General features: G+C 38.7%; 1 protein-coding gene across 1 annotated transcript in view; it reads left to right on the forward strand.

Moving 5' to 3' along the window:
• The first annotated feature begins 1,807 nt into the window (after positions 1-1,807).
• The window catches only part of ETNK1 (ethanolamine kinase 1), a 73,346-nt gene continuing 61,486 nt past the window's right edge, over positions 1,808-13,667 (forward strand). The window contains exon 1 of the mRNA XM_014832398.3: positions 1,808-2,244. Coding sequence (XP_014687884.1) covers positions 2,089-2,244 — 156 coding nt within the window. The 5' untranslated portion in view covers positions 1,808-2,088. The remainder of the gene's footprint in view (positions 2,245-13,667) is intronic.

A 13,667-nucleotide genomic window follows, 5' to 3' on the forward strand; every position in this document is an offset into this window, starting at 1 on the left:
TGGCCTGATGAGCCGAGCTAGGTCTGCGCCCAGGATCCAAACTGGCAAAACCCTGGTCATCAAAGCAGAGCACGCAAACTTAAACACTCAGTCCCAGGAGCTGGCCCCTAGATTCACCTTTTTTTTGTACGTGGATGTCCAGTTGTTCCAGTGTCATTTATTGAAGCGATTATCCTTTTTCCATTGAAATCTGATACAAATGGCTATTGTTCCTTTTTCAAAGATCAGTTTACATTTGTGTGAATCTATTTCTGGACTGTATTCGGCTCCATTGGTTTATTTGGTTAATCTCTTGCCAATACCACATTGTTTTGATTACTGTAATTTTACACTGAGTCTTGAAGTTGCATAGTGTCCATCTTCTGACTTTGTTCTTCTTCAGTATTGTGTAGGCTATTCGGAGTCTTTTGCCTCTCTGCATAATCTTTAGAATCAGTTTGTGGATATCCACAAAATCACTTGCTGAGATGTGGATTGGAATTGCATTGAATCTATAGATCAAGTTGATAAGAACTGATATTTCCTATATATTCTGAAAGTTTTGCTTGTAACATTTAGGCTTTTAATCTTCTAGAACTGATTTTTGTATATAATGAGGTGGGATCAAAAAATTTTTCTCATACAAATGGCAATTGTTCCAGCACCATTTGACTAGCCCATCCTTTCCTAATTTTTAATCCCACTTGTACTGTTTATTAAAAAATGCAAATTATACAAAAATTTAAGAGATACTATCTTGAAATGAGAAGGTATTAGTATATTATTGCTCCCCAAATTGGAAGGAACGTATAATTTAGTGTTTCTTGTAGTACGTGATTTAAAAAAAAACACGCCTGTCTGGAAAATGTTGAGTTAACTTTCTATATTAGAAAATTATACCTTCTTTTCCCTCTTTTTAGTTTATGTTTATTGATAGTGAGCTATGCATTTTGTAATTTTCAAAGGTAAGTAGGTTCTTTCCGAACAATCAGAACGTAAATTGACGTTAATGAGGTAATTACAAACATTCTGAATGTTAAGCTGAATCCACTTAGTGACTTAATTTACCACTAACAAACTGTATTCATCATGTACTAAATGCTGCAAAGAAGACAGATTAAGAGGTCAAATCTCAAATCATTTTCCTCAGTCATAAGGAAAATCAGGTGGTCCCAATAAATTATTTGTAGATTACCCAGTTTCCGATATTCCCTCAAGAGGGGAAATAGCTGCTATAAAACCTTAAGAGTAAAAGTTTGAAGTTAGCCGTTTCAAGGCCCACTCAGCGATACCCTGCAACAGGCATTGAGCTATTCCAGCGCTGAGCCTCCAAACTATTTGCTTTCCTTCCCTTTCATCTTCATCCCAGTCTACAACCTATTTTCCCTGGCTCTGAATCATTCTCAGTATGGTCAAACATCTCACTTCAAAAGAAATCTTGAAGTGATGTCTGTCGTTGTATTACCCAAATACCTTTACTGGTTCAAAGACCATGATCTGAGCGTACAGCTAATGAGAATTTAGTTGTCAACCCAACTACGTAGTCCCCAGTACACAGCAGCTCCAAGATCTAACTCTAACTCGGACCCCAAGACCCTCCTGATCAGGTGAGCTAAAGCTTCAACGCTTTCCAGGTCTTGGCAGGGATGAGGCTCAGTCCGGAGGAGGAGCCCCGCGTTTTTCAGCCTAGCAGCACAGACTGCAGTAGCATCCGCTGACAGCGGAGGAACCGAGCTTGGGTCCGCCAGCCCATTGTGTCGGGGGCTAGAAAGTCGGCCTCGGCCCCTGACGTAGGCGGAGGCCCCACCCCGCGTGTGACGCCAGCGTCAGGCCAGTCCCGGCGTGCTCCGCGGCCGCCGGCGGTCGGGTGCAGACGGGAGGAATTTTCCCCGTGAGCAGCTCCAGCTCGCTTCAGCCGCTGTCCAGACCCAGGTCAGCGAGAGTGTCCCCTCCAGTCGTTCTCCTACCGCTCGCCTGTCAGTCTGAACGCCCCCTGCCCTCCCGCGAGGGCGCCCCGGGACGGAAGGATCCACCAGCCTGTCGGCGCCCGCCGTTCTCGTGGTCGCCGTCGCCGTCGTCGTTGTAATAGTCTCTGCCGTCGCCTGGGCCATGGCCAATTACATCCACGTCCCGCCCGGCTCCCCGGAGGTGCCCAAGCTGGACGTCACGGTTCAGGATCAGGAGGAGCAGCGCTGCCGGGAGGGGGCCCTGAGCCTCCTGCAACACCTGCGGCCGCACTGGGACCCTCAGGAGGTGACCCTGCAGGTAACGCCCCCCCCCGCGGCCCTGGGTCGCTGCCAACTCCGACGCGGCCCTGGGGGTCCTCACAATCCTTCTATTCCCGGATGAGCGGGCGGGACCTACGAACGTCTTCTCCCTCAGTCCTTTGGGAAGCGATCCCGTTTTTCCTCCGTTACACCTAGGAAGGTCACTCCCCCCTGCTTTCACCAACGCTAATATTGAGGTTATCCCGAGGGCACGTTTTTTCTTTCTAGAAGCGGCTACGTAAGTGACGCACCCCTTCTACCCCGGGAAGATTCCTGTTGATAGTTGCCCCTCCTCCCCCTCCTCTGTCCTTTCTAACTGCAGAATGAACCCTTTGCACTCCCTCTTGCAAGGGATCCTCGCCAGTCGGCCCAAGCAACCTTCTCCTCTCCTTCCATAAATGATGCAATAACTAATCCTCTCTGATCTTTTCTTTTCCCTTCCCTCCCCCGTCGGTTTACACCCATTGCTGCCTCACCCTGCGTTTTGTCTTCTCAAATCCTCGGATTGGCGAGAGTACTTGATTCAAAAGTAAAGACCATGATCATCATGTATTGCTAGATTGGGTTCTTAGGGAACACTATACACATTATTTGGTTTGCATCGATATTTCTGAGTTTTTTTTTCAGTCGTGTTAGTTAAATTAACAGTATCTGATGTTAGAATGATCAGTGGCTTGTGAATATTTCTTTTTCTTGAGCTAGTGTGTTCATAGAAGATAAAAATTGGGAGGAAAAAGTTAATCTAGGCGTTTTCTAATAACATTTCTAATAAGTTATGATTAGTACACGTGAAATTTATTTTGAATACTAATTGTTTTTAACTTTTGCAGTTTCAGGAACTGTATATGAAAATGAACCTTCTGTTCCCTTGCAAACACAAAACAACGTAATTTTAAAGGTTAGGATAATTGAGGATCTAATTCAGATCTAAGCAATAATGTAAGAATATTCACTTGAAGTGGCAAAATCATGTGTCTTGTTTTGTTGACTAATTTATTTTAGCAATGTTGCTGACTTAACGGTGTCTCAGATTCTTTGTTAAAAGTAGTCAACTATACAAAGATGAATAAAACATGAACAGTGTCCTAGGGCCCAGAACGTTCCTGACACTCGGGGTGTCATGAGTGTTAGTTTCATTTCTTATTGCCCAGAAAAGTTTTGAGCAGATCAAGAGGATCCTGTCTTTTGGGAAAAAAATTGTTAGACAAAAATTTTGAAATTTTAAGGGAGTGTTTGTTAGCCAAGTATATAGGACATAGTGAATCCAAAATTATTTTCATATGTTATTTAAAAAAATTAATATATTTTCTTTAATTAAGGAAAATTAAATTAATTGAAACTTCCACAGTTCACCCTTCCAAATTGAAACTCTTGACTTCTTTAATTTATTATTCAGTAACTTATTTGTAGTTTATTATAGAAGATTTTTGTATTTATTAAAATGATTTACATTCTGACAGTCAATCATAAATTAGATATTAACTAAAGGCAGTGCTGCTTCCTGGTAACTTTGGTATTGGCAAACTGTGTTACTTTTTAAGCAGAAACTTTAAAGTTTGAAGCTTTGAAGACTAGAGTTTCCGTTGAAGTGTTTCTCTGTAGAACAGTAATAATACTCACTGTAAGGTACGATGTGCCAGATTTTTTTATCCTCTAAACAACCATGTTTGGTAGGTACTATTTTTTTTAGGTGAAGCTCAGAGAAGTAAAGCCAGGATATAGGCAAAAAAGGGACAAAATGTGGTAACATCAAACTGTTTTTGATTGTTGGAAAGTAGTTGGGATTGAATCTTGTCTTGTATCTATGTAGCGACTTTTGTCTTGTAAGAGTTTTGGACTCATCATCTAAATTCATGTACTTATTTGTAAGTGAAGGTAAATACTACCACTTATTTTGCCCTGAGGATGATTGTTAGTTAGAAATGCAATCCTTCCATGTGCAGGCAAAGCTTTTCATCCAGAAGCTGGGACAACTACGAAGCTGAATTGATGGTTATTCATTTCTCAGTTTAGTAGATCTAACTCTCACATTTTAGGTCATTACAAACTGCTTTTATGATGCTTCAGGATTTCTTTAGTAAATCTCAATGGGAATATATATTTTTGAGATTTGTTTTTATTTCTTTTGAAGTATAAAAAGTCATACCTCATTTCAGAAGGGGAAGTTTGTATCATATAGTCAGTAGGTTAAAAGAGTGAGGTAGCAGTAATATAGCCCATTTTTTCCCAAAGATTTTTAAAAAATTGTATATGATTCAAAATAATGCTTTAAACATACCTAGAAACTTACTCTAGTAATACTTACTTTATCTGGCAATTAACTCCTGCCAACTGAACTATTCAAAACATATCAGAAAATCCAGAAGCTAGCAAAAAAGACTTTGATGCAGTCAAAATGATAGAGGGCCCACTCTTTGCTCAAAACTTATGGACACAGGAAATAGTATCTTATTTTAGATAGGATTTTACCAAGTTTGTTTTGTTTTCCTATCCAGGCCATTAAAAGAGCTGGTGAGCTTTTTGGAGTGCAGCATCTTAGAATAGGCAGAGTAGGTCTAAAACAATACCAGTCACGATGTTTTTGATTTAGTAATATTTTACCGTTTATAAAGCACTTTCACATTCCTTTACCCAACAGCAGTCCTGTGGGGTAGGTGTAGGCTGTTAATATGTATTTTATAGTTAATGAAACTGAACTTGCAGTTTGGTAAATGGCAGGTCTGGAATGAGAACTCATGAATTATTGCTCTTGACCAAGGAAAGTTCATGTTTTATTATAATTAAGGCAGGGAAACCATTCTTGTGTAAAATTAATTTTTTAAAAATTAAAGCTTTGGCTCATAAAAAGATTTTTCTTTAAGTTCCCTTGAGCCTAAATTTCCTTTAAGATAGTACTCCTTTTGTGAGGTAACAACTCCCTTCCTATCTTATTTGAAGATGCGGAGTTTTGATTTACTTCCATTTCTTTGGATAGTCCTTGTATAAAGAAATAAAAAATCAAGTGAGATCTCTTAGGCCCACCAGAGTAATTCTCAGGAGACTCTTAAAATTGTTTTTCTTCCAGAACAGTTGATGAATCAGCGTTTGCGATATTCCAGTATGTTGTCTCTGGATCGTTCTGTCTGCAGTGTTGGACAATGTTTTTTCATTAACTTGTCACTATGTGAATTTTTCTATAACTTGGGACGTTTAGTAGATGATGGCAAAGCCTTCATAGTTCCGATAGAACGTAATTATTATGTGACATTATAAAGCTAACATATCTATTCTTGCTATAGGGTCTCAATGAGATCGCTTGCTGTACGGTACCTTATATTAACTTAGATTTTCAATAAACAGCATATTCCAGTGGTCAAGGGTTTCAACATAGTGCTGGTTTTGAGTCCAGGCTCTATACTTTACTTTGTTACCCTTGTCAAGTTACTTAACTTTCCTAAGCCTCGGTATCCTTAGTTGTAAAATGGGTCCAATTGCTGCTGTCTCAAAGGGTTGTTTTAAGAATGAAATAAATGCTTTCTCTCGTGATCATCTCATGATAATTATTGCTGCTACTGAGTACTTGCTATATATTGGATGCCCGAATCAAAAACAAACAATACATCCATTCTTTGAAATTCCTAGTTTGATCAGGAAGACAAAAATACAGTATGGTGTTTTTGGAATGAACATTCAAATTTTGTTCACATGCAAAGATTACACAAGAACATTCCAAAAGCATACTATTCTTTCTGCTGTACTACAAGTTTTTGTGTGCATAATTTTTAAATCTTTTAATTTTACTTTTTAATCATACAGACAGTATCTTGGAAACTTTGTGGAAGGTTCTGTACTAGCTACCTAGCAGTTTTCATATCCCTTTCCTCTTTACTTAACCATGTTGGAGATAGTGAAGTATTCTATTAAAAATCTATTACTTTATTTTAATGCTGATTTGATATTTAATATTTGATATTTTATTTTAAATGAACAATCAAAAGCCAGATATATACAGTTGCTCTATTAAATCTTGTTTTCTTTAGTGTTCTAATTTAGTAATTAATTTTCTTTCCCATTTTTAAAAAGATGAGTTTGTTCTTTAAGTGATAGAAGTTTCTGAAAAGTCTTAGGTAAATTTAAGTAATATATTAAGTGTCAGAAGGATATGATATCTGTAGGAACCTTGAGTCCTCTAGATACGTGTAAGGGGTGATAATTTTAATTCAACATAACTTTTAATATCAATGGTTAGGTCCAGTTTTCTATTCCCTATTCCCTGTCTGTTTTCAGTGTTTTATAATAATAAAGTGTTCAAGTGGGTAGTGGGACCTAAAACTATATTGACTGTGGCTAAGAGAGATATATAATGTTTGATAGGCTCCTATCAAAGATCTGTAATGTTTGATAGGCTCCCCGTGTATTTTTTTAAGATGACTAAAAGTCAGGAGCCTGATGTGCTAGTTCATTTCCAAGTATTAACAGCTGTGTAACTTGGACTACGCCAACTACTTCATCTCTTTGGAGCCTCAGCATAGTGTAGTGGAAAGAGGATGGTTTTTGAATCCAATTTTAGCCATTTGTAACCTTCAGCAAGTTTTAAAATCTCTATAAAATGGGGTTAAACTATCTACCTTGGGAAATAGGATAGTAGAAAATAGTAGAATTTTACTACTATACTACTACTTAGCTACTGTACTACCAATAGTAGTTTTGCTCCTAGTACTGATTTTACTACTAATAGAATAGTAGAATATTGTGAGAATTAAATAAAATACATAAAATTATGCATAGCATGTTTTAGTACTACATACTTTCATCTCTCATCTCCAAAACTCCCCCAACTCCCCCCCGCCATTCGTAAGTGGAAAAAAGGATGTGAAAGAATTCTGTGCTCCTGAAATTCAATAATTCTGATGTGTAGTTTTTGTCCTAGGCATAAAGCTCGTTTTAGCAGCGTTCCTTTGTACATTTAATTGTAGTAGAAGGTAGGTGTGGGAGAATGTAGGAGGGAAGGCTTCATAGAGGAGGGCGTACCTGAGCTCAGCTTTGAAGGAAAGATAGGATCAGATGGAATGGTGAAGCATTTCTGAGCAAAGAAAACTGCTTTCAGAAAGCTAGACTACGAGTATCTTGGGCAGAGTGGAGTGTGAACAAGAAAAGAAGTGGGAGTGATTTTTGAGAAAGGGAGTGGTTAAATATGAAGGTTTTATGCCTCATTAAAGAGGTGGTATTTTGTTATCTAGAACGTAATGGGAAGCCATTGAATGTTTTTAAGCAGGTGAGTTGTATCATGTATTTTTTAGAGAAGTGGCATGCTACAATGTAGCCAGCATCTGTTGAAGGAAATGTTTTGAATTGGGGAATAAGTGATCACTTAGGACGTTGGGTTTGAAACTGGGGGTTACCACACACTAATAGGATGCTAAATCAATATAGTGGGCTGAAACCACTACAGTTTAAAAAGATGAGTTAATGTAGGCTGTGGTAGCATAGATCAGAGAGCCTTGCAAATAATAATAAGGTAGATATTGTTTTGTGAAGCGTGTTGCATTAAAAAATGTTTGTGAAAGACTTACCATAGGAGAGACTGTTTTGTTAGTTCCGACAAGGACCCAAATTAGGGCAGTGGCCTTGGAGATGGAAACAAGGGACAGATTTAACATTTTAGAAAATAAATGTGCAGGACTTGTTAATTGTTTGCAGGTGAGGGAGGAAGAGGGAAGCTTAAGGTTTTTTTTGTGGGTGACAAAGATAGGGAAGTAATTGAAGACCTATATTTAAGGAATCAGAGGTTATATTTCTTGTGATTTTTATCTTAAAAGGAGTTATTTTACTCTTTGATATAAGAGATGGGCTATAAATAAATAAATTTTGATTACCCTTTTAAAAATTGTGCAGTACAACAACATACAGAAAAATGCATGAAACATAAATTGTTGTAGAACAATACCTGTGTAACCCAAACCCAGGGGAAGAAGGAAAATGTCACCAGCAGCCCAGAATATCCTCATTTCCCTTCCTGGTCCCATGCTCTCCCTCTCTCTAGAGGTAATCAAAACAGCAGGTTTTTTTTTTTTTAAAGATTCTATTTTTTTTCCTTTTTCTCCCCAAAGCCCCTCGGTACATAGTTGTATATTCTTTGTTGTGGGTCCTTCTAGTTGTGGCTTGTGGGACGCTGCCTCAGCGTTTGATGAGCAGTGCCATGTCCGGGCCCAGGATTCGAACCAATGAAACACTGGACCGTCTGCAGCGGAGCACGCCAACTTAACCACTCGGCCACGGCGCCAGCCCCTTTTTTTTTCAATTAAGTTAACAAAATAGAATGTTTTGAGTTAGTGATTTTTTTCAAGTCAGTACTCTGAGAAAATAATATACTAAGTACATGAATTTCCTTTTACAAGTGACTACATAAACATGAAATAATTTAGTTTTACTAAAAAGATCTATCACAATGTGAAAACTTTGAATAGAAAAAGGAAACCTCATTTCCTATCCATATTTTATTTAAAAATCAACTATTTTTGGGTTTATTACCTTCTACTACTTCCATGTATTATATATAGTTATAATCATACTATGTGTACAACTTTGTATTTCTTTTTTTCACATTTCATAAACATTTTCCCATGTTTGTATGGTATTGACTATAATTTTTGATAGCTACAAACATAATATTTGGTCATGTTAAACATCACGTGACCTTTATTTTTTTTTCTCCCCAAAGCCCTAGTACATAGTTGTATATCCTAGTTTTAAGTTCTTCTAGTTCTTCTATGTGGGATGCCTCCACAGCATGGCTTTGATGAGTGGTGTGTAGGTCTGTGCCCAGGATCTGAAGTGGTGAACCCTGCATCACTGTAGCGGAGTGTGCAAACTTAACGACTATGCCACCAGGCCAGCCCCGGACTTTATTATTTTTAAAAAATTCTGGAGTATAAAGAAGAAAATTAGAAAGGCTCATATTCTATCTAAGCCTGTTTATTTTGTTTAAGAAATACACATAATAAAATAATAAATATATTAATAAAATATTTAATGCATGTGCACAGCTATAGAATGAAAAGTAAAAAGTCTAAACTCCCTCAACTCCAAGTCATTCTCCCCAAAGGTAATATTGTGAACAAGTTCTTTTGAACTTCTAAAGAAGTATCAAATTATAGATTTACCAGGGCACGTATCTACCTATGTTTATGAATATCAGTAAATATAACTATATTCCTTTTGTATAACTAAGTTATTCTATATTTTGCTTTTTAAAATAATATATCTTAGACATCCTCCCATATCAGTATGTATAATCTGCCCCATATATATATATTTTTTTTCAGGAGTATTGGCCCTGAGCTAACGTCTGTTGCCAGTTTTCCTCTTTTTCTTGAGGAAGATTGTCCCTGAGGTAACATCTTTGCTAGTCTTCCTCTCTTTTTTTTGTATGTGGGATGCCACCACAGCATGACTTGACAAGCAATGTGTAGGTGCACGCCCGGGATCCAAACCCGCAAACCCTGGCCCACCAAAGTGGAGTACATGAACTTAACCACTGTGCCACTGGGCTGGCCCCATGCCCCATATGTTTTAAACAACATTGAATTGTTTCTATTTTTTGGATATTAAAAACAGTATTACAATGAACTGCTTTTATACATATACTTTGGATAACTTTTCGAAGTGTATCTGTAGAGTAAATTCTTATTAGTGGAATTAAAAAGTTAATATCTGTGTGTCAGTCCAGAGAAACAGAATCTCCCATATATACATATATGTTCACACACATGTACATACATACATACAGGATTTATTTCAAGGAATTGGTTCGCACAGTTGTGGAGGCTGGTAAGTCTGAAATTTGTAGGGCATGATGGTAAGCTGGAACCTCTCAGGCAAGAATCGATCCTGTAGTTTTGTTTTTTGGAAGACTAGCCCTGAGCTAACAGCCACCAATCCTGTTTTTGCTGAGGAAGGCTGGCTCTGAGCTAACATCCGTGCCCATCTTCCTCTGCTTTATATGTGGGATGCCTACCACAGCATGGCTTGACAAGCGGTGTCTTGTCTGCACCCAGGATCCCACCTGGCAAACCCTGGGCCGCCGAAGCGGAACGTGCACACTTAACCTTTGTACCACCGGGCTGGCCCCGATGCTGTAGTCTTGAGGCAGAATTTCTCTAGGAAAACCTAAGTTTTGCTTTCATAACTCTTTACCTGATCGGATGAGGCACATTCACATTATGGAGAATAATCTTTACTTAAAAAGCCAACTGATTGTAGATCTACAAACTACTTTCCCAGCTGCATCTAGATTAGTGTTTGATTTGTAACTGGGTACTGTAGTCAGTCCAACTTGACACATAAAGCTGTCATGCTTTTTCTCACTTTGATATTGCCAAATTATGATGAAATTTGTATTAATTTATTCTCAAAACAGTGTTTGAGGGTATCGTTTTCCTTATACGTGTCTAATCCCTTTTTATCACATTTAAAGATTTTTGCCAGTTGGATGCATGAAAATGGTATTTTGTTTGTTATTACATTACTTTTAATTTTATTTTGGAATACAGTTTATTCCAGAAAATAGTTAACTGATGTATATTAATTTCTACCTTTCTAGGCTTCCCAGGCTTGTCTAGTAGCTTTTATCTTAAAGAATAATTGAAACTTGTCTTTACTCTGTATTGGCTTGAAGCTCATTCCTTTGAATTCATTAGTTATTTGGTCATTCTAGAGCCTAAATACATATCAAAACTCTGTTTCCCTGCTTGATGGCTTAGTCATCTGTAAGGACTGAAGAAATTTCATAGTAGCTAAGTTGAGTTAAATATGTTTATCATCTCAGGGTTTATAGTTGCAGGACAGTGTCACATACTGAAAGGGGATACTGGATTATGTTTTGGGGGGGGGTCTCAATGACCTTCAAGTTCATTGATATTACTTTAGCTTTTAAGGTGTCATTAAAGCTGTAATCTGTTTTTGCCTACCGGGTAGTCTATATTGCTACAAGTAGCAACCTGTGCAGTTTTGGGCACTTCTGTAAGTTCCTAATTGGTATGGTCAGTTAGTCCTGGCTGAAGGGTGAATTTATGTGTGTTTTGTTTTACAGTCCTAAATAGGGGAAGTGTTCCTATAAAACGTTATGTCAGTAATACATTCTGGCAAAGGATCCAAAACCACCTCCCAAAATACCTGTTCCACCACTCCAGTTTGCATCCAAACTTTTCCCATCAACAGTAGCATCCCTATATCCTTCCAGTTTAACTGTTGATCCTTTTAGAGCCTCTCACACAGGTTTTGGATTTAATGCATTGCACTTCCATGTCAAGGAGTCTCAAGGTTTCTTCTCCAACACCAGGCCATTTAACCCACATATGTGCATTTGGCCTTGAGTCCCCAGCTGCTGAGGGTCCAGCCAAAATCCTGGCCTCAAATTCAGTTTTCATCTTGATTAATCTGTTACCTAGCCCCAAATTGGTGGCAGACTCTCAATATCATGTCTGCATTCTGGCTTTTCTTTTTTCTTTTTAAAGATTGGCCCTGAGCCAATATCTGTTGCCAATCTTTTTTTTTTTTCTTCTTCTCCCCAAAGCCCCCCACTACATAGTTGTATATTCTAGTTGTAGGTCCTTCTAGCTCTGCTTTGTGGGACGCCGCCTCAGCATGGCTTGATGAGCGGTGCCAGGTCTGGGCCCAGGATTCAAACCAGTGAAACCCTGGGCCGCCGAACTGGAGGGCGCGAGCTTAATCACTTGGCCAGGGGGCCCGCCCCTTTATCACAGCATTCATCATGATCTGGGGGCAGGGCATATTATCTGGTTGAATATCCTGGTCAGTATAAAGCCAGTCTGATATGACCTGCATATGCAGCATATCAGCCACTTCATCTGGAATATTTCACTTTGCATGCAAAGGAGGGACAGGAAAATTTCTTTTCTCAGGATAAACAAACTTTCTGGCTACTTTTCTTTCTTCTACTGGGCTAGCAGTCCTCTTGGAATTAGGTTGCTCTGTGTTCAGGTTGTCACAGCCATTCAGGAATGTTCAACAGTGAGCTGTGGGTCCTGCATTAGCCCAAATGTGCCTTGGTCTTCAAACCGTAGAGTGCTTGTAACTTAACCATTCTTATGAGTCATGTTGATAAAGATTTTTTAAGGAGCTAGCTGTATTGATCCACAAAATGAGACAAAAACTTTATACTCTATCCTCTGGTTTTGTTAATTTTCTCATTTTGTGCCTCTACCGCCTAAATAGTCTTGATAAACAGAGGTCATAGAGGAGTGATCTGTTGTTCAGCATGATTTCTCTCTCTCGTGATGGGTCTCTGGTTAGCAGCCTGATGTTGGATTGGACGAGCTGGAAGCTGGGCTGGTGCAACATCAAGATCCACCCTAAAACTATCTTTACCTTTCTGTTTTAGGTAGTGACTAACAGCAGACGAGGAATCGTGCATTTAGCCAGTTTCTCCTTTTTTTGCGCTTTATTGCGGATTCAGTGACTCAGCTCCTCTGGGGTCGGATGTATCATTTCTAGGTTTCGTTTACTTTTACCTCCTGTAACAGATGGCAACGGGCCTGCTATTTCATACTATGGGTGATTTATTTTTTTTTAAGATTTTTTTTTCTATTTTTCCTTTTTCTCCCAAAGCCCCCTGGTACACAGTTGTGTATTTTTAGTTGTGGTCCTTTTAGTTGTGGCATATGAGATGCCACCTCAGCATGGCTTGATGAGCAGTGCTGTGTCTGCGCCCAGGATTTGAACTGGCGAAACCCCCAGCCGCCAAAGCAGAGGGTGAGAACTTAACCACTTGGCCACGGGGCTGGCCCATACTATGGGTGATTTTGATAAATAACCAGGCATCAAGGATTTATTGCCCCTTCCTTATTCTTTTCCTCAAGTAATGCTTTAGCAATATTACAGTGAGTTTGGGATCATGCTAGGGAACCCATAAACTTGAGAGTGGTCTTGATATCCCTGAAATAGATTGAGTCCATGATACCAGGTATTTTATTTTTTTCTTGTATGTATTTAGAAACACTTATTAAATTCTTCTTCATCTTTTCTGCAGAAAAATATAGCCAGCTTCTTAAGCTTTTCCTCCTAGATAACACATTTACCACCCTGTAATCATTGTGGTTTTTTTTTCCCTTCCCGTTATGGTAACATTGGTTTATAACGTTATATAAATTTCAAGTGCACATCATTATATTTCGATTTCTGTGTAGGTTACTTGCTGTTCACCACCCGAAGATTAATTACAACCCATTACCACACATGTGCCTATTCACCCCTTTCTCCCTCTTCCTCCCGCCTTCCCCTGTGGTAGCCACCAATCCAGTCTGTATCCTTATGTGATTGATCGTTGTTTTTATCTTCTACTTATGAGTGAGATCATATGGTATTTGACTTTCTCTCTCTGGCTTATTTCGCTTAGCATAATACTCTTCAGGTCCATCCATG

Source organism: Equus asinus, chromosome 22 (assembly GCF_041296235.1).
Source record: "Equus asinus isolate D_3611 breed Donkey chromosome 22, EquAss-T2T_v2, whole genome shotgun sequence".
NCBI lineage: Eukaryota > Metazoa > Chordata > Mammalia > Perissodactyla > Equidae > Equus > Equus asinus.